General features: G+C 41.2%; 1 protein-coding gene across 1 annotated transcript; it reads left to right on the top strand.

Moving 5' to 3' along the window:
- The first annotated feature begins 236 nt into the window (after positions 1–236).
- Positions 237–18,612, top strand: chmp7 (charged multivesicular body protein 7). The gene is made up of 10 exons (XM_084322795.1): positions 237–916; positions 1,335–1,506; positions 1,867–2,052; positions 4,246–4,379; positions 10,965–11,013; positions 11,106–11,225; positions 11,360–11,458; positions 11,564–11,621; positions 13,868–14,092; positions 17,910–18,612. Exons 1-10 carry the CDS (start codon positions 651–653, stop codon positions 17,963–17,965), a joined length of 1,365 nt encoding a protein of 454 aa, XP_084178921.1. The 5' UTR covers positions 237–650; the 3' UTR covers positions 17,966–18,612.
- The last annotated feature ends 2,720 nt before the right edge of the window (positions 18,613–21,332 follow it).

Genomic DNA, 21,332 nt, shown 5'->3' with positions numbered 1-21,332 from the left:
TTACTGTTCTGTTATTGTTTATTGAGATAAGTTAGCAGCGTTAGCTAGCCAGGCCTCCTGAATGTAAAGCGACTGTCACCTGGAATGTAACCTCGTTCCCAGTTGTATCTCCTCCGTGGGATAAAGCCTGGTAAAGAACTACTGCCGAAAGTGTGTATGAGGCAGAATTTCCGGTGTATGTACTTCTCCTGGAAGCTGCCTCCGAACGGACCAAACTTTTCCCGAATCCTGTCGGCAAACAAGCTAGAACGTCCAGGTCATGTAGTACAAATTATTCAGGCAAAGCCGTTGCAGTGGCTTAAACGAGGAAATATTTCTATAAGTTTCTATAAGTGTTTTGTCGAAACCGTATGTAGCCGGTACTTCCTGTACTTCCGTTTACACACTTTAGGAGGCATAGCTTTACCTGGAATGAGAGGGAACGAGCCTAGCTGTTCCCATAGTGACATCTTCTGAGTTTGATCTGGTGGTGGATGTTGTTGCTGCTGCTGCTGACACGGGCAGCTAGCGTCGATAATTACGTTAGCTAGCTTCGAATACCGAGATCATTAATAAGTTAGGCAGGGCTGACAGCTCGACAGCTCGGCGACAGCGGAGAGCATCTAGCAGCTAACGCGTTAGCTTTAAGTCCAGATTTATTAGTTGTCAAAATGTCCAGTGTCACAGACGTAACTTTTCCGCCCGAGTGGGAGGAGGACGAAGACCGTATGAACTTCCTATTCTCCGACTTCAAAGAAAACAGAGATGTCAACACGACGGACTGGGACAGTAAATTGGATTTTTGGACCTCGCTCATCGTACAGACCTGCAAGGCTCGGGGAACCGTGTGTGTCAATTTGCAAGAGTTGAACACGACTTTTCGCAGGAAAGGAACTGTGCCGTTGGGCTTGGGGACTGTCTTTCAGTGCATGGCCAGGTAACTTACACGTATACAGTCAGTCATGCTCATCCCTATACTCTCCATTTAGACTCTTTTTGTACTCATAAACAGTACTGTATATTTGTAGATCTGGTATGTCATAAATGTATAGATGTAGCAGACAGTACTGTCTATCTGTATGTCATGTATCATGTCATTTATGTTATGATGAATTGAAAATGGGGGACCCTGGTGTAAACAAGACGAACGTCTTTCTCTGGTCTGCATCCCCTTAACAATTGTGTGTATTGAGCTGTACTGTTTTGTTGTACCCATTCTGCAATCTGTTAATAAAATTTTCAATCAATCAATCAATGCATGATGTCGTGTTTGGTAAATAGTTGCCTGGATAGAACCTGGGCCAGGGTGTACGGCCACAACTGCTCCTCATTGTGCCTGTTTGTATTCCTGTCAGAAGTGGCAAGATACAGAGAGAGTCAGAGTTCGCTGCCAATGTGGATTCTGGCTGGCTGTCCTGGGGTGTCGGCCTATTGCTGGTGAAGCCTCTGAAATGGACCTTTTCCACTTTCCTGGGGAGCAGCCGGGTGTCACTGGAGGAGTCCTTTGTCGTTCTAGAACTAGTGAAGGTGTGTGGGCTAAATCACAGCATTTTAGCAGACAAAATAAAGGCTATTCGACGACTAATCTGCTGGCCAGTATGACTACCATGTTGTCTTTTATACCAGGCTGTATCACTGTACATACTAATATTACAACTCTGTACGCATCTGATTAGAACTACACTCAGCACACAGTACTAATTTATATATTGTATACCCTGTTTAATCACCTGTACATTCATTGTATGTTATATTGCACTTTACTGTTACATTTGCACTCTGGTTGGATGCCAAACTTATTTTCGTTGTACTGTACTTGTGCTGTATAATGACAATACATATTTTGAATCTAATCTAATGTAAAAAGTAATCTGTTGGGTCTTTCAGGAGAAGGCAGCAGAATTGCTGGATGCGTACCGGAGCAGCACACTTGCCAACCGCTCGCTCCTGTCCTTTCAGGAGCTTTGTGCGCTGTCCTCCCATGTTTGTGTTGATGAAGGCTCTGTATGTATGGCTCTCCTGCAACTGCAAAGGGAGAAGCAGGTGACGGTTTCACTGCATGAAGGAGAGAAGGTAACGCATCACTTACGTCTGGCTAAATTATGAATGAATGACTGCATTTCTATACTGCTTCTCTAGTACTAGGACACAACATGCTCTAATAGTAGAAAGCCTGATGATAGCTTTAAAAGTGATATTTCTTTGTAGAGCAGCCATCACTGATTGGGTCAGTAAGGGTCTCCCAGTCCCTCCACTCTGAAGTAAACTGAAATGTCTTTTTCTGGTATCCCGTTCCCACTTTACCCAATCAGGAGAGAGAACCCTAGATATTTGTACTTATTTCAAGAAATCTTGCCAAACCAGATTTGCTCACTGCACTGGCAGGCTATTACGGTACTTATTTAAAGCACGTTATTTGTTTAAACTAGTTTTTATTTCTTATTTTTGTCAGACCATTTCTTTCAGTGTGGAGTTTTCTCTCCTGATTGGATAAAGTGACAATGGGATACCAGAAAATGTAAATAATACCACTTACATACAGCAACTTTTAAAGAATATTGTCATCATGTCACGTCCCCAAGGACTTCAAAATTGCGAGAGTGACCCCTCTACACAAAAAGGGCAGCAAATTAGACCCAGGCAACTACCGCCCTGTTTCTATTCTTACCTCCATCTCGAAAGTCATGGAGAAAATAGTCTACGAACAGGTCGAAAAGTACCTGGCGGAAAAAAAATCTAATCTACGAATTCCAATCTGGCTTCAGAACGTCCCACTCCACTGACACATGCCTCCTCTATTTGAACGACCACATCAAGCAAGAGGTGGACGTGGGCAAATACTGCGGCATGGTCATGCTGGACCTACAAAAGGCCTTTGACACTGTCAATCACTTCATTCTGATGGACAAAATGGTTTTGATAGCTTATCAGTGAGCTGGATGCAATCCTACCTGGAGGGGAGAGAACAGATGGTAGAGGTAAACGGTACTCTATCCCCCCCCCCTCACAGTGAGCTGTGGTGTTCCACAACGAAGCATACTAGGACCGCTACTCTTCCTAATTTATGCAAATTACATGTTGTCAGCCTGTGACTGCAACTTGTTCCTGTTTGCGGACGACTCAGCCCTGCTGGTCTCTGACAAGAACAAGTTGCAGGTTGAAAAAACCATCAGCACGGAACTAGGCAAAATCTGCATATGGCTCGCTGATAACAAACTATCATTACACATGGGCAAAACAGAGTCCATTCTCTTCGGTTCAAATAACAAACTCAGCAAGACCGACGGCTTCTCAGTTACAGTGGGTGACAATATTGTCACAAGGAAAGATGAAATTACCTACCTGGGTTCCATCCTAGAGGCAAATCTTTCCTGTGACAAAATGGCATCCAATGTAATAAAAAAAAGTCAACCAACGAACTAGATTCTTGTACCGGATCTCCTCTCTGGTAAACAAGAATACCCTGAAGACTCTGGCAGGAGCACTCATTCAAGGGTACTACGACTATGCGTGCAGTGCACCTCATGGTACCAAAGCACCTCAAAGGCGCTTAAAACAAAATTACAAACATCACAAAACAAACTGGTCAGACTACTACTTGACCTGAACCCCAGAACCCACCTCACCCCTGCCCACTTTGACAACCTAGGATGGCTTAGAGTAGACGACAGAGTACAGCAACTTGCATGGGCCTGGTATACAAGATACACTATACGACCGGGGTACCCATGTACATGTCAAAATACTTCCCAAAGGTCAGTGAATACCACAACCACTACACCAGAGGAAGCTCAACAAATCATGTAAAACCCAGATGTATGCCGTATGTATATTTCTCTCCCACCCACCCACCCCCTCCTAATGTACAGTCCCCTCCTCATCATATACTCTGTCAGGATCTAGGGCTAACAGTACTGTATATTTGAATACCGTTTATGTCACATGTATCAGTACTAAGTACCTATATGTCCCTATGCCATAAATGTCATGTATGTTGTGTATGTCATAAATGTCTATATGAATTGAAAATGGGGGACCCTGATGGAAACAAGACAAATGTCTTTCTCAGGTCTGCATCCCCTTAACAATTGTATGTATTGAGCCGTACTGTATTGTACCCATTCTGCAATCTGTTAAATAAAGTTTTCATTCATTCATTCATTCATTCATTCATTCATTCATGTGAGTTTATCCACTGACAACCAGTACGGGGCGATTATGAACCGGATTTTCACTAATCAGTGTTTTGTGGTTTTCACCCTTTAGATTGTCAAGTTTTCTCAGCCAGGACCGGATCGTGTTTCTCCTGTCAGTGATGTGGATATAGGAATCTACCAGCTGCAGAGGAGCGAGAAGCTGCTTGGCGAGCGGGTGGAAGCACTGGGTCTCGAGGCAGAGAAGTACGAGCACAGGAGTTCAACTCGCACAATACACAGGAGTTCAACTCACAATACACAGGAGTTCAACTCACAATACACAGGAGTTCAATACACAGGAGTTCAACTCACAATACACAGGAGTTCAACTCACAATACACAGGAGTTCAACTCACAATACACAGGAGTTCAACTCACACAATACACAGGAGTTCAACTCACACAATACACAGGAGTTCAACTCACACAATACATAGGAGTTCAACTCACACAATACACAGGAGTTCAACTCACAATACACAGGAGTTCAACTCACAATACACAGGAGTTCAACTCACAATACACAGGAGTTCAACTCACAATACACATGAGTTCAACTCACAATACACAGGAGTTCAACTCACAAAATACACAGGAGTTCAACTCACAATACACAAGAGTCCAACTCACACAATACATAGGAGTTCAATTCACAATACACAGGAGTTCAACTCACACAATACATAGGAGTTCAACTCGCACAATACATAGGAGTTCAATTCACAATACACAGGAGTCTGTTCAACTCACATAGTGCATAGAAGTTCAACTCACACAATAGCTTGTGGAGTATTTACTGTATGTTACATAGTTACAGTACATGTCTTATTCGGTCACAGTTTATAGTGGAGGTTGTTTATAGGTTTGTGGTTTGAAAGCATTTATCTAATTTGATTTCAGTATCAAATCTGCTATTCATATCTAAATATTTTCCAAATTTGTATTGAATACTATTTAGATAATTATTTTTGGGGGCAGTTTCTTAGGTTAAGATTGTGTATTGCTCTGTGCAGTGACAAAATATTATTTTCAATGTTGTATGAAACTAAAAAACTGGAGTTGAGGGGAGTTGTAGAAAGGGGGATAATTGATAATAGGATTTGTTGGACTAAGATTAAAGGGGAACTATGCCCAATTTCAAAATTCATACATGTTATTCCTCTGGTCTAAAACAGTACAAAAATATTAGTGAAAATGAGCAACTCTCTCAAATCCAACTGGAGTTCTAAACTGTGATGTCATTAACACTTTAAGTGCCACTCATGAGATTTCTCAGGTTTTTTTATAGGTGGTTGCATGCCACTCACGAGATTTCTCGGATTTTTTTTTTTTTTTTTGCGATCTGAAAAATTATTGCATCACCGAGTATAGCCGAGGGGCGCCGGCGATCACTGTGGAAAAAAGCGCCCCCTGTTGTCTCCCAGATGACATAAGTGATTTTGGAATGGACTCAATGAAAATGAATGGGGGAAAAAATCCGGTACTCCACATTTTCCAGTTCACTGATCCAGCCGGGGTTACTAGAGTTCATTCTGGAGCCTCAGATCCCCGCGGATCATGGAGTTCTACTGTATCGCGTTGGATCCATACACGTATCGATTTTTTCGAATGGTGATCAGGAATTGGAATATACCAGTTGGATACCATCTGATGTCGGGTAAGGACTCTATGTTATCAGTGGTAGGATAATCAGAGTAAGTTTGATGAAGTTATAAGCTGTTTTGTGAAATGTCTTCTTTCGGTTTCACTGTAAAAGTCCGTGAGGAAATCAATGGAGCGATTATCAGTGCGCGGCCGTAATGTGCGTGCATGCACGTATAATATTGATCATCTAGCGTTTATTTGAAAACGATTCATAAAAAGGCAGACGAATATCAACGTTGTGGAATATTCCACTAAAAGACGATTTTCATAGAATGCTCCAGAATGAGCTGTTTTTTATATCAAAACGGGGGCTTTTCTAACTGCTCTGAAACGGCAACGACGCGATAAAAAAACAATCTGCCTTCACAGCACTGACTGGAAAATAGTCTTTGATAATGCGATGGGCAGATTAGACACATAGCCATAATTTAAAACATAGATTAGGCGATATTAACGTTAACATTGGCGCCGATGGTGGCATTCAAGCGGTAAAACGGAAAACCAGGCGTGGCGCTGAAAGTGTTAAGTATAAAGTCTGAAGTTGCGTCACTGAAGACAATGACGTTTTATAGGTGACACTGAGAGCACCCAGGGGAATGTTCTGAGTTCATAGGTACATTTTCTGTTTCAGAACTGAGATCACTACTATAGATTAAAGCTCATTTGGATATAAAAAAGAAAACAATTAAACAAACATTCTGTGGGTCCACAAAATCAGTTTCCCATTCTTTGTCAACGGAGCAGCATAATTTATACTGGATGACATCACAAGTTAGATTTGTACTGGTTTCTGGGTTTGGGAGAAAGAGTAGCCCATGTTCACAAATATTGATTGAACTGTGGTATTTCCCTGTAACAAATCCGGGTATTGTACTAACTTGGAACCGAACCGGCTAACTGAACCCAATCCAAGTTACAATGCAATCCATCTGGGCACAGTCAGGACTCCTGTGCTATAGAGCCATAACGGAATTGCCACCAGCTTTCGAGAATGCAGTGGTCCAGTTTGTGAAGCGGAAGAATTCATAAACAAAAACCATGAGCGCTCCAGAGATGGACTGGAATTTGCTCTTCTTTTATTTAATAAATTCTCAACAATTCTCAACAATTCTGAAATTGTAGATCTACCTCCATGGCATTAATGGAGCTTGTAGAGGAAATAACGGACGGTATAGACAGAGAAAGAAATATGTATTAGGAATATTCATTGACCTAAAAAAAAGCTTTTGATACAATAGATCAGGGGTGGGCAACTTTGTATATGGTGAGGGCCACAAAATGTCCACAATCAATCTGGGGGGCCGCATTGTTTATCGGCAGTCCCGCCAGTAGTACCCCATCACTCAAATAGCCCATAATAGTCACAGATGTGATAAATAAGGTATATAAACAATTATAATTTGTTGTAACTTTGTTTTTATTCCATTTCAAATGCATTTAGTAATGCAATTTCAACTTTATGAATTTATAAACAGCTGAATTTAAAAGTATTGCTGTAACCCCAAATATATACAAAAATGATCAATTATCTTTGTATATCTTCTAATAAAATAAATGTATGAACTTAAAGCCCACTGCTCAACAAACACAAAGCAGCATTCCTGCTGCATTTCACTACAACAGTAAATCAAAAGTGCAATAATAAATGATTTTGTTAAATGTATAAACTTTTATCCTGCTACTAAACAAAACATTATAACACTGAAATGCATGTTATGGATATGAAGCACTCAGGAATGTTTTGTTTAGTAGCAGGATACAAGTTTATACATTTAACAAAATCATTTATTATTGCACTTTTGATTTACTGTTGTAGTGAAATGCAGCAGGAATGCTGCTTTGTGTTTGTGTTATTAGTGTTATCTGAACACTACAAAAGTAAACAAGTAAAGTGCAAGTAAAGTAAAGTGCAATACTACATGCCTCCCATTGACCCTTAATCAAACTGGCATGACATTCACCCTCGCCCCACAGTGGGTCAATAATGGTTATAATAATAATAATAATAATAATGGTCCCCTCTCTACACCTCTCCATCATCCCCCCCCCTCTCTACACCTCTTCATCATCTCTCCCCCCCTCTCTACACCTCTTCATCATCTCCTTCCCCCCCTCTACACCTCTTCATCATCTCCTCCCCCCCCTGTCTTTAATGAGACACTTGTGGTCTCTCCATTTGGCGCACAATAGCAGGAATGTCAACTTCAATGTTTGTGCATGCAATCTGTATCAGATGAAATAATGTTTCATCCGACAGCCTGTTTCTCTCCTTTGACTTGATGTGCTTCATGTTTGAGAAATTGCTCTCACGTATGTATGTGCTCCCAAACATACTGGCCATAGAGAGGGCAAAGTCCCTGAGGAGTGGGAAGCGGGGCTCAGGTAGCAGTTTCCAAAACGAAATTCCCCTCTCATTTCTCTTTGCTTGAAAAAAAGGATCTGACTGTAGCTCGCACAGTTCAAGCTGCAACGGTGGGGGCTGCTCTGACACCGTAGCGGTGAGGGGGCCGGCAAACAGCGCTATCCGTGACTGCATGCCGTTGAAATCTTCAAACCGATCATTGAATTGCATTTGCAGTGTTTCAATGTCGCTCCTGTACTTTCCGACGGCTCAGCCATCGGATTTCTGTGTGTAGCTGCAAGTCGCCATAATCAGTGTCCATCTCTTCCAAAAAGGAGACAAACTTTCTATGGTTTAGTGACCTGTTGCCTCCACGAATTAGATTGGTAACCTTGGTAACCAAATCCATAACATGGCTGTATTCAAGCTTCTTGGCACAGAGAGCCTCCTATATCAGATAAAAAAAAAAGAAAAACGATTTAACGACTCTCGCATATAATTTGACTACACTCGACTCGCATTGGTCATTATAGTGACGCACAATAGATGGAAATTATGTTAGCGAACTTACCTGATGTATAATGCAGTGCAGCATTGGACACTCAACGCCACTCTGCCTTAGAAGCCCGGCGAATCCATCGGTAACAACAGCCGACAGTTTATCAAAACCCCCATATTGCTGCACGGCACTTTCAACAGCGTTGAATATGTGCACACTAGGGCTGACCCCTATTAGTCAAATAGTCGACTAATCGATCGAAAGGAGTCATAGTTGACTGCCAACTCTTCTTAGTCGAATACAATACAAAAAAATAAAAAAATAAAAAATAAAAAAAATAAAAAAATATTATATATATATTTTTTTTTTTATATTGGCCTGGGGCCGCATGGAACGTCGGTGAGGGCCGCATGCGGCCCGCGGGCCGCCAGTTGCCCCTCCCTGCAATAGATCATGAGATTTTACTGAAAAAGATGGACAGGTTTGGTGTCAGAGGGGTTGCTCTAGACTGGCTGAAAAGCTATATTAGTAACGGGCAGCAATTTGTTCTGATGGGTCAGCACAAGTCACAATGCTTAAACATTACCTGTGGTGTTCCACAGGGGTCAGTATTGGGACCCAAATTGTTCATTTTATACATAAATTATTATGTAAAGTATCTGACATACTGAAACTTGTTGTCTTTGCGGATGACACAAACATTTTATGTTCGGGGGATGACCTTCAGCAGCTTTTAGAAGTGGTAAACAAAGAAATGGACAAATTAAAAGGTTGGTTTGACACTAGGGATGGGCTTGACTCGTAGCTATGAGAAAAATCGAAGAAAAGAAATCGAAATTATACATTTTTATGAAAATATATATATATATTTTTTTTTACATATCCTTTCACATGTATGTGTAAGATTATAACTGTTTGTTGGTTTCCTTAAACATATATACGTGAATGAACAAAAATAAGTAAAAAAAAAAAAATCAAATATATATATATTTTTTTTTTGTTAAAGAAATTACTTTTCGAGTAATACACGATCAATCGAGTATAGCATGCGATCAATCCATCTGGATTTTTCTTTTAAATGCCCATCCCTATAAATAAGTTATCACTCAATTAAAAAAAAATAAAAAACGTCATGATATTTGGAAATTGTAAAATAAACACTGATCCTCAACTGAAAATTGATCATGTAAAAATTGAGAGAGTATATACAAACAAGTTTCTATGGGTCTTAATATACCACAAACTCTGCTGGAAACCCCATATAAAATATGTGTGTTCAAAGTTAGCCAATAGTATTGGTATACTGGGCAAGCCTAGATATATCCAGAATCAGAAAACTCTATATACATTATATTGCACCATATCTATCATATTGTGTTGAAACCTGGGGAAATACTTATAAAAGCAACTTACAAAAGATATGCACACTGCAAAAAAGAGCCATACGGATAGTACATCATGGTAGATATTTAGATCACACAAATAGTCTGTTTGTAAGGAGTCAAACATTAAAATTCATGGACTTAATCAAATTCAAATCTGCACAAATTATGTTTCTGGCAATAAAAAACAAATTACCAAGCAACATTCAAAAAATGTTCATGGCTAGAGAGTGTTTATAATTTTAGAGGGACATTAGCTTTAAAGCAACCTACGGTACGTACAACTCTTAAAAGTATGTGCATTGCAGTTTGTGGCGTATCACTCTGGAATGGTCTGGATGCGAGTATAAAATTAAGCAAAAATATCAATCTATTTAAAGGTAGCAATAAACAAGCACTTATGGACACGTATAAGAGAGGAGCTTGAGCAGTATTGTTTTTTCTCATTTGGATATATAAAAACTACTTTTTTTTTTATTTTTTATTATTTGTTATATTATTTTTATTATTAAATTATAATGTCAAATATTGTAAGGAAGGGGCAGGGCTTTATACGTTGTTTTACTTCCCCCTGTTCCTTCTCGAACACTTATTGTATGGAAATAGTCTTTGACTATTTACCTTTTTGTTTCTATGTTCGAGACAAATCAAAATCAAAAACAATTCTGAAATCAGTATTATAGCTGCATCCATAAAGGCATCCATTCCACTCTCTGAAGCTCAGTGATTGTTGTTTTTGAATGCTGCAGCATAACTTACTTAGCCCTCATCCCTTAAGTCCATTCTCTGAAGTTAATTTAAAGACTATTCAGCTGGGTTACTTTCCCAGCTTGAGCCTGATGTATTGTGCTGCATCTCCATTGCTCACTGTTGGGGCTTCAATGTTACTGTTGCTAATGACTCATTATCTTCTCTACATGCAGGTGCAGAGAGGAAGCCAGACTGCTGCTTCGGGAAGGGAAGAAATCTCAGGTTTATCTGATTTGCAAAACCATTTATTATACGCAAGCCTCGAGTCCCATCTCCACTCAATTAATTCGTTTTTTTCTTGGTCTGTCTGACAGGCTCTCAGGTGTTTGAGAGGCCACAAGAGGGTAGAGAAGAAGATAGACAAACTGTATGCCCAGATGGACTCGATTAGAGGAATCCTGGACAAAATAGCCCAATCGCAGACGGATCGGCTGGTGAGAGACTAAGAATAAACATTGAGGTTGAAGTGACAGTGATATCGTACTGAAATAGTTAAGCCGTGGTCTCTACTTGATTCCACCTCCACAATTGGGTTCTCATCGTCTGTTGTGTTCTGATTCATCTGTAGGTTATACAGGCATATCAGACGGGCGTCGCCGCTCTGCGTCTGTCTCTGAAGGACGTGACGGTGGAGCGTGCGGAGAGCCTCGTGGATCAAATCCAAGAGGTCAGACTGGTTATCAGGGAATGAAAAATAATTGGAATCATAATTGTAACTCGACATGCCTATGTCTCTCTAAATGTACGTGTTGTATTCCATTTTGCATTACAGTTGTGTGATACCCAAGATGAGGTGAATCAAACTCTGGCGGGCGGTGTGTCTGACTTAGGTAAGCCATTCCGTGTATCTGCAGGGTATTAAATAGTCTTACAAAGTATTAAATTCATAATTCTCAATTTAAGGCCTTAAAGGAAAACTCCAACATTTTGGGAAATTAGCTTATTTAACATCTTCCCTGGAGTTAGACAAGAAGATGCATACATTTTTTGTCTCTGTGCGTGCATTTAGCTTTGGGAACAGTCGCTCTCCGTTAGCATAGCTTAGCTTCATCACTGGAAGTGAGGGGGGGCCGGAGCCTGACGTTCCCTTACAGTGTATAGTTTGATTGATTGATTGAAAAGTTTATTAACAGATTGCAGAATACACTCTAAATACAACTCAAACGTCCATGTAAACATGTTGTGACCTGTGTATTCACCACATGGAGAAATAAAAAATAATTGAATTAGACAATTACGTTTTATAAGCAAATATACTCTGAACTATATTTTTTTTGCCTAACCACTCCTCTCTGAGCGCAGCCAGTGATTTCAACGTGTCGTCGTGATTGTTGACATTCTCATTCATTCAAAGGATCCGAACCGATTGAAGTTTATGGATACCATGACTTAAAATCCTCTTACCTTGACGATTAAAAGCCTCCCCAATTTAGAAAACAGTAATCCAATGGCTGGTATTGTTATACCGGACGCTCTGAGCTAACCGGAGCAACCCCAGATCAGTGCTTGCTATTTGCATATCTATAGCGCCGGTCGTCAGGTGTGTTAAATACGTTCTCGGATACATTCACACCTAACTTATTGTGAATGACATGTGTTACATTCCATTCGTAGAGGCAATTAGGCACTGTCTTTAGTCTGTGCTCAAGCGAGGGGACATTAAATGCGCATTCGCGGGAGCGCGTGCACGTGGTGCCATTAGGTGCGTGCAACCCCAGATGATTTCAATAACGCACCACTGATTATATATGCTTTACCATCCTGATCTGTGTTAGCTCAGAGCGTCCGGTATAACAATACCAGCCATTGGATTACTGTTTTCTAAATTGGGGAGGCTTTTAATCGTCAAGGTAAGAGGATTTTAAGTCATGGTATCCATAAACTTCAATCGGTTCGGATCCTTTGAATGAATGAGAATGTCAACAATCACGACGACACGTTGAAATCACTGGCTGCTCAGAGAGGAGTGGTTAGGCAAAAAAAAATTCTGAGTAGGGGCGGCTAGGTGGTGTAGTGGGCAAGGCACTCGCCACCAATGTGGAGACGCTGGGTTCGCGTGTTCGAATCCAGCTCTCCACATTGTTTTCAGTTTAGCTGGTCGTCCGCAGTAATACACATTGGCCGTATTACGGGGAGGGAAACTGAAGGGTGGGGATCGGGCGTTGTGGACAGCGACTCCTACAGGTCGGTTGGTGCGCCTGCGCAGTAGAATCAGGAAGTGTCGGGGGCAGCGTGAGCCTCCCACGCGTTACTCCTCGCCACTGAGATCGAGCTGCGCAGGTGAAAAGATGCGACTGCTGTTACCTCAAGTACCGGAGGGGACTTGTGCTATGTATGACTTAGTCCACATTGCAGCCGGCTTGTGGGAGGCAAGAAACAGCGTTCGTGACAGGGGAGGGTTGAATTGGATGATACGAAATTGGGATGGGAGAAAATATAGAAAAAATGGGAGGAAAAAGTGGATTAAAAAAAAATAGTTCTGAGTATATTTGCTTATAAAACGTAATTGTCTAATTCAATTATTTTTTATTTCTCCATGTGGTGAATACACAGGTCACAACATGTTTACATGAACGTTTGAGTTGTATTTGGAGTGTATTCTGCAATCTGTTAATAAACTTTTCAATCAATCAAACTATACATTGTAAGGGAACGTCAGGCTCCGGCCCCCCCTCACTTCCAGTGATGAAACTAAGCTATGCTAACGGAGCGACTGTTCCCAAAGCTAAATGCACGCACAGAGACAAAAAAGGTATTTATCTTCTTGTCTAACTCCAGGGAAGATGTTAAATAAGCTAATTTCCCAAAATGTTGGAGTTTTCCTTTAAAAGGTATTTTATTTTATTTGCACAGGTAAAATATTTTTTACCTGGCCTGGCTGTCAGGAGATTAAATAATATTAAATGTTTTTGTATTCAAGTTGTTTATTAAAAAGGTCTTAAATGTAACTTGTTGAAACGTGCAGATACCCTGCATTCTCTCTGTCTGCTGCATCTTCACAATTGGAATTCCAATTAACGATATCCATGAGATTTAGATTTCCCAAATAACCAGATCTTTCTCTATGTTTCGGTAGATGGAGACGCGGATGAGTTGGAGGAAGAACTTAAAGCTCTCCTAGAGGACTCTAAACATGAGGGCATCTCAGAGTTACCCGAAGTACCTTCTCACCCTCTCTCACCTGGCAGGGAGCCGGCTAGTGATCTACTGAGTTCTCTCCCTGCTGTACCCCAAGGTTGCTTCAACATCACAGACGAGGAACTGGAGGAGGAACTGAATCGTCTGACCCTCGCAGATTCAGGTTCACCTTCTACTTAATAATACACTTTATTTGTATAGCACCTTTCATACAAGAATTGCAGTGTGCTTCACAGCAGTAAAAAAAAAAGGCAGGCATAAAATTAGCACAAAATTGGCAGATCAAGAGCAATGCATAATGTGCAGACACAAAATACGTATAAAACTAGCATCAAAATAGACAAAGTCAATGTAAGACATAGAACATCCCAATAGGCCGCTTTGTTTATGGTTTGAACATCACACATAATATAGACAATTAAAAAAATAGAGCAAAATAGTGCTGTTAACTTCCCTCCTTCGTGCTAGCGGCCATCAGGCTCCACAACCCGTGGGCACCAGGGGCGTTTTTAGGGTTAGAAAACATTGGGGGCTCCAGCCCGGAGGGGGGGGGGGTCTTTACAGTTTTCTTCAATTGCATAAACACTCAAATCAAAAGTATTACACAATTATCAAAACCTTACACTCAAGGAGCAAAATATAGGCCCAGATTTGCACCCCTACAATGTCAGCCTCACTTTTTGCAAAACAATACACAGTGATTTGCAAAACAATAAACACACTTGCATTACATTAGACACAGAATGTCAAATTACCACACATATGAGCAAATTGGTTAAACACAGCCATCAGATGCACCATTGCTTAATTGTAGATACACAATCAGGTTTAAGCACTATAAAAATGCAGCAGGTGAGTTCACCTGTCTTCAACCAAAATGGAAGGAGAGTGAAGTACTGTACACAGAGAACGTGAAAATATACAATACATTCACCAAACACTACACAAGACAACCAATGATGCAGACTGATGAAAATATACATTTTCTCCCATTTTCCCAAATCAGTCAACATGTCAACATGGAGAATCGCAACAAAAAATTATCTTGCCAGATCCAGCTAGGCAAAGAGATAATGTCTAGTATTTTCTGTTTACATTTTTTCAAAAAAAGAATTGTGTTACTGTAATTTTGGATACAGTATTTTATGTTTGTCTGATATTTGCTGAGCTTACAGTGTTATGCACATAGTAGGATGAAAACTGGGACATGTATTGTTGTGATTCTCCATGTTGAAATGTTGACTGATTTGGTTATATGGAGAGAACATTTATATTTTCATCAGTCTGCATCATTGATTTGGGTATATGTAGACAAATAAATTATATTTTCATCAGTCTACAGCATTGGTCTTGTGTAGTGTTTGGTGAATTTATTGTATATTTGCACATTCTCTGCGTACTTCACTTACAGTACTCTAATCACTGAGAAGTAGAATTGCTAAATGTGTTTTAGGTTAAGCACAGCAGTCTGTGTAACTGGTTCAAACAGAATTAAGTCATTATGTAACGTGTGTTTCATATGGTAACAAAATTAGTGTATGGTTTTGACAAGTGTTTAATTTAGCAAAGGATCTGAGGTGTTCTGATAATTGTGTGTGTGGTTGTGCTAATTGTGTGTTTTGAAACACCGGGCCCCGTTTTCAAAATCATGCTTAGGCAATCGAAAAAAAACTATTGTGTGTTTCATTATATACATATGTTTCAGTCTTCAGATTTTTGGGTATTTTCCTGCCTTTGGTCCGCTTTGCATTCACATCTCAAATGAACCGCAGCAGGGTTCACTTGCAAGAGTGAATGAGCTTTCACACAACCCCAAACCAACCGGACTATCCGAGGTTCGATTAAAGCTTATTATAGGACACTGGACATGGGTATGGATGGCTCCAGGTGCTGCTGCGTTAAAGTGCACATCTTCAATATCTGTACTATTTAAAAGCACAGTGCAGGACACACTCAAAGGTTATCGCACCTCAGAGATGGCAGTGGACATGTATGACAGGACAAAGGCCATATGTAATGGCCTTTGGATTGAGGAACATACTACCAGCCAAAGGAGGAAGCAGAAAAGGATGGACGAGTATGTAGTTGAGTCATCTTGTGGCACAAGCTCAGACCTCAGCTCAGGAGATCAGCTGAGACAGAGACTGTTCTATCCAGTCGTCGACAGAATGCTGCAAGAGCTTGAGAGCAGGTTCTCATGAGTTGGATAACAACTTATGAGAGGCATACAGGCATGTTATCCAGCCTCAGACCAGTTTCTCTCGGTGGAATTGCTGCAACCCCTCGCCACACATTACAATATCCAACTATTGCCAGAGGAGATCACAGTTGCAAAGTGTTTCCTGGTCAGGACAGGCAGAGATGCAGTCCCTACTATCCAAAGTGTCTTTTCCCTCCTGGATGATAATAATAATAATGCATTTGATTTATAAGGCGCCTTTCAGGACACTAAAAAAAAAGTCCACAAATCGGTGAATGAAAGAATTATAGGATCAAATGAAAACTACTTACTAAAAATGTTTAAAAGTACTAAAAACCAACAAAAAATACCAAACACTAACAAACATTCAGCACAGACAATGGGGATGCTGACATAAATTTTTTTTTTTTTAGATCCGGGGCTAAAGCCCCGGAAGCCCAGGGCTAATGACGCCACTGGTGGGTACAGACTGCTGCCAGCTGCTGGAGAACTAACGGCTGCAGAACTCGAGAACTATTAGGAATGTCTGACCACGGGGTGCCCGAGCATAGCTGTCAACATTTCGATTTGAAAAAACGTGCAGGTGTTAGCCCCGCCCCTTCTCCTGGCCCCGCCCCCTCAGCCCGCCCCCTCCCACCCGGCCCCGCCCCCTCCCAATGGAGCTGCCTCGTCGCTGCTGGTCAAAACCGGTATTATTTTGTTTTCCTACTGTGTAGAGTGTAAATGCTATTTATGTAGTATGGGTGATATATTGATCAGAGCAGTTTGTATCGAAAATGGTAAAGAAAAACGCTGAAACTCACCCCAGTCTCCTCGTAGCGTTGGGCGATGAGAGTGGAGCAAACGGATCCCAATTATGGGATGTTGATCGATGCGTTTGTATATTACTAATACACGTCCAAATCATGTTGATTATTGAGTTATTGAGTAAGATCCATATCGACAGTGTCTGTATTGAGCCCCGGGACGATAAGCGAGTGGCCGGACGAAAATAGGGGACGGACCGATCTACAATGGGCACTTCCGGTTTGGCAACTCGCCGATCGGCCACCAGGTGGCGGTATTGAAGCGTTGCAGAGTTGTGATGGCTCAGACAGCATCACCCAAGACTCCGTGGGTGAAATATGAATACCATGACGAAAATATGAAATATTGATCTCAAAAACGCCTTAAGGAGTTATTGGCAGACAACGCATGGCGGAGAAACCCGCCTTAACACGTGATTGGCGGAGAATGGGTTAAGATCTAATTCTGTTGCCTATATTTATGTCTTTCTACTATTACCCTGCCCATACCTGTACCTCCCCCATGCTGCTATGATGCCCGAATTTCCCCAAGGGGATCAATAAAGGAATATCTCATATATTATCTTACAGGTGCATCAAAGCCAGAACCAATAGACTCCGAGACAGTTTTTTCCCCAGAGCCATCACTACCTTGAACTCTGATATGCACTAACAGTACCACCCCCTCTCCCCCTCCTCCCACACTGCAATAATAGACCACCACTACTGTTTAAAAATGTGATTGTTGTATATTTTGTATTGAGACATTTTTTTTCTTCTTTTCTTCTATATTATTGTGATATTATGTTTCTTTTTTTATTACTTGTGTGAACCAGCACCTTAAGTTCGAGTCCCTAATCTCGTCATATGACATTGTATAATGACAATAAAGTCTACTCTATTGTATTCTAATGTTATTGTTTCCTCTGCAATGCGTTAGTGTAATGTAAAGGCTCTGTATTAACACATTATGGTCACCTCTCCCCCCCGTCTAGGTTTTCAGCAGAAGCACCAGACTTCACCCACTAAGAGGCTGGAGCCTGCGCAGTGACGGCACAGGCAAACACTCCAGAGGGTGTCGGGAGACGTTTCAACAAATGCAATTAGCACAGAGAAGAGTAAAGCAACGGTTAGCGGGTGCTCCTTGGAGGAGATGCTGAATTCTAAATCGTGTTGATGGGAATCCAAGGCACTCTTATTTGTTCATCACAAATTGTCAACATCTTCATTGTGCTGAAATACTAAGACGGGCATTTAGAAATGCTCTGGTGTCGCGCTGATGCAGGTTCTCAAGATGAAACACTTATTCAAATGTTTGTTGTTGTTGTTGTTGTTGTTGTTGTATCCTTATTGGTATGCCTTCACAATGAATGCCTTTTTTTTATTTTGCGCTCTTTCAATTTTATTTTGAAACATACCGGTAAATTTTTTTTGTAAAGTGTGTTTATTGATGTTTGTAAATGTCCAGCCTGGATGATCCTTTTAAAATGTGTTTTAAGTGGCCTTCAGAGCTCTAAATATACCACTATAATAAAGATATATAAATACAAAGACGATATATAAAGACAAATCATTCATGCCAAATTAATTATATTACAACCAGTTTCAGAAAGGCCTACTGCAATGCCTGTGTGCTGTCACCCTCCCATAAGTTAAGTTTAACCAAACATATACAAAATTATTAAAAGTGTATTTTAATCAGTTGTCATCTTTGCATTTATTGTGGTTCATCTTTGATTGATTGATTGAAAACTTTATTAACAGATTGCAGAATGGGTACAGTACAGCTCAATACATACAATTGTTTTTTTTTTTGATCCACTTTTTCTCCCATTTTTCCATATATTTTCTCCCATCCCAATTTCGTATCATCCAATTCAACCCTCCCCTGTCACGAACGCTGTTTCTTGCCTCCCACAAGCCGGCTGCAATGTGGACTAAGTCATACATAGCACAAGTCCCCTCCGGTACTTGAGGTAACAGCAGTCGCATCTTTTCACCTGCGCAGCTCGATCTCTCAGTGTCGAGGAGTAACGCGTGGGAGGCTCACGCTGCCCCCGACACTTCCTGATTCTACTGCGCAGGCGCACCAACCGACTTGTAGGAGTCGCTTGTTCACAACGTTCGATCCCCACCCTTCAGTTTTCCCTCCCCGTAATACGGCCAATGTGTATTACTGCGGACGACCAGCCAAACTGAAAAACAATGTGGAGAGCTGGATTCGAACACGCGAATCCTAGCGTCTCCACACTGGTGGCGAGTGCCTTGCCCACTACACCACCTAGCCGCCCGTAATACATACAATTGTTAAGGGGATGCAGACCAGAGAAAGACTTTCGTCTTGTTTACATCAGGGTCCCCCATTTTCAATTCATAACATATATGACATACACGACATACAGATAGACAGTACTGCTACATCTATACATTTATGACATACCAGATTTGCAAATACAGTACTGTTTGTGATACCAAAAGAGTCCAGAAAATATGCATTTGACGTAGAAACTACATTGGAGGTGGGTGGGGGACACTGTACAATTGTACAAGCAAAACTACATTGGAATATTGACAGAACCATACTTCGTCATTTACTGTACATTGGAGGGGGTTGGGACATTTACAGGGGCCAGTTTCAAATTGCAGTCCCTCGTAGGTGTTCTTTGAGTGGTTTTGAATGTGGGTAGTGATTCACATTCCTTTACAGCTTTGGGTAGGGCGTTCCACATTGATGTGGCATACTTGCGAAACGTGTTTAGTCCCTTGTTTGAGCCGAATCTGGGTTTAACATGATTTGTGGAGCTCCCTCTGGTGTTGTGATCGTGGTATTCACTGACCTTTGGGAAGTATTTTGACATGTACATGGGTACCTTGGTCGTGTGTAGTGTATCTTGTAGACCAGGCCCATTGCAAGTTGCTGTACTCTGTCGTCTACTCTAAGCCATCCTAGGTTGTCAAAGTGGGCAGGGGTGAGGTGGGTTCTAGGAGTAAGGTCAAGCAGTAGTCTGACCAGTTTGTTTTGAGATGTTTGTAACTTTGTTTTTAGCGCCTTTGAGGTGCTTTGGTACCATGAGGTGCAAGCATAGTCGTAGTACCCTTGAATGAGTGCTCCTGCCAGAGTCTTCAGGGTATTCTTGTTTACCAGAGAGGAGATCCGGTACAAGAATCAAGTTCGTTGGTTGACTTTTTTTATTACATTGGATGCCATTTTGTCACAGGAAAGATTTGCCTCTAGGATGGAACCCAGGTAGGTAATTTCATCTTTCCTTGCGACAATATTGTCACCCACTGTAACTGAGAAGCCGTCGGTCTTGCTGAGTTATTTGAACCGAAGAGAATGGACTCTGTTTTTCCCCATGTGTAATGATAGTTTGTTATCAGCGAGCCATATGCAGATTTTGCCTAGTTCCGAGCTGAGGGTTTTTTCAACCTGTAACTTGTTCCTGTCAGAGACCAGCAGGGCTGAGTCAGTAACAAGTTGCAGGTTGAAAAAACCCTCAGCTCGGAACTAGGCAGAATCTGCATATGGCTCGCTGATAACAAACTATCATTACACATGGGCAAAACAGAGTCCATTCTCTTCGGTTCAAATAACAAACTCAGCAAGACCGACGGCTTCTCAGTTACAGTGGGTAACAATATTGTCACAAGGAAAGATGAAATTACCTACCTGGGTTCCATCCTAGAGGTTAATCTCTCCTGTGACAAAATGGCATCCAATGTAATAAAAAAAGTCAACCAACGAACTCGATTCTTGTACCGGATCTCCTCTCTGGTAAACAAGAACACCCTGAAGACTCTGGCAGGAGCACTCATTCAGGGGTACTACGACTATGCTTGCACCTCATGGTACCAAAGCACCTCAAAGGCGCTAAAAACAAAATTACAAACATCTCAAAACAAACTGGTCAGACTACTGCTTGACCTTACTCCTAGAACCCACCTCACCCCTGCCCACTTTGACAACCTAGGATGGCTTAGAGTAGACGACAGAGTACAACAACTTGCAATGGGCCTGGTCTACAAGATACACTACACGACCAAGGTACCCATGTACATGTCAAAATACTTCCCAAAGGTCAGTGAATACCACGATCACAACACCAGAGGGAGCTCCACAAATCATGTTAAACCCAGATTCGGCTCAAATAAGGGACTAAACACGTTTCGCAATTATGCCACATCAATGTGGAACGCCCTACCCAAAGCTGTAAAGGAATGTGGATCACTACCCACTTTCAAAACCTCTCTCAAGGGACACCTACGGGAGACTGCAATTCAACATTGTACATATGTCTAAACTGAACACTGTGACCTCTTTTTTTTCTTCTAATTTTTACTATGTTTTTATTTCATACTTATCTTGTCATGCACAGTCTCTGGAGCGCAACAGTAAGAAGCATTTTGTACAAAAGTAT

The sequence above is a fragment of the Notolepis coatsorum genome, assembly GCF_963971535.1.
Source record: "Notolepis coatsorum genome assembly, chromosome: 10".
Classification (NCBI taxonomy): domain Eukaryota; kingdom Metazoa; phylum Chordata; class Actinopteri; order Aulopiformes; family Paralepididae; genus Notolepis; species Notolepis coatsorum.
Note: the sequence above shows the minus strand (reverse complement) of the source record. Positions and strands in the feature narration are given on the sequence as shown.

Excerpts from the sequence above, each read along its gene's own strand:
- chmp7 (XM_084322795.1), top strand. The coding sequence starts at position 651 with ATGTCCAGTGTCACAGACGTAACTTTTCCGCCCGAGTGGGAGGAGGAC. Across the intron at positions 1,507-1,866 it reads TCGTTCTAGAACTAGTGAAG|GAGAAGGCAGCAGAATTGCT; the intron begins GTGTGTGGGCTA and ends TGGGTCTTTCAG. Across the intron at positions 14,093-17,909 it reads TCTGACCCTCGCAGATTCAG|GTTTTCAGCAGAAGCACCAG; the intron begins GTTCACCTTCTA and ends CCCCCCGTCTAG.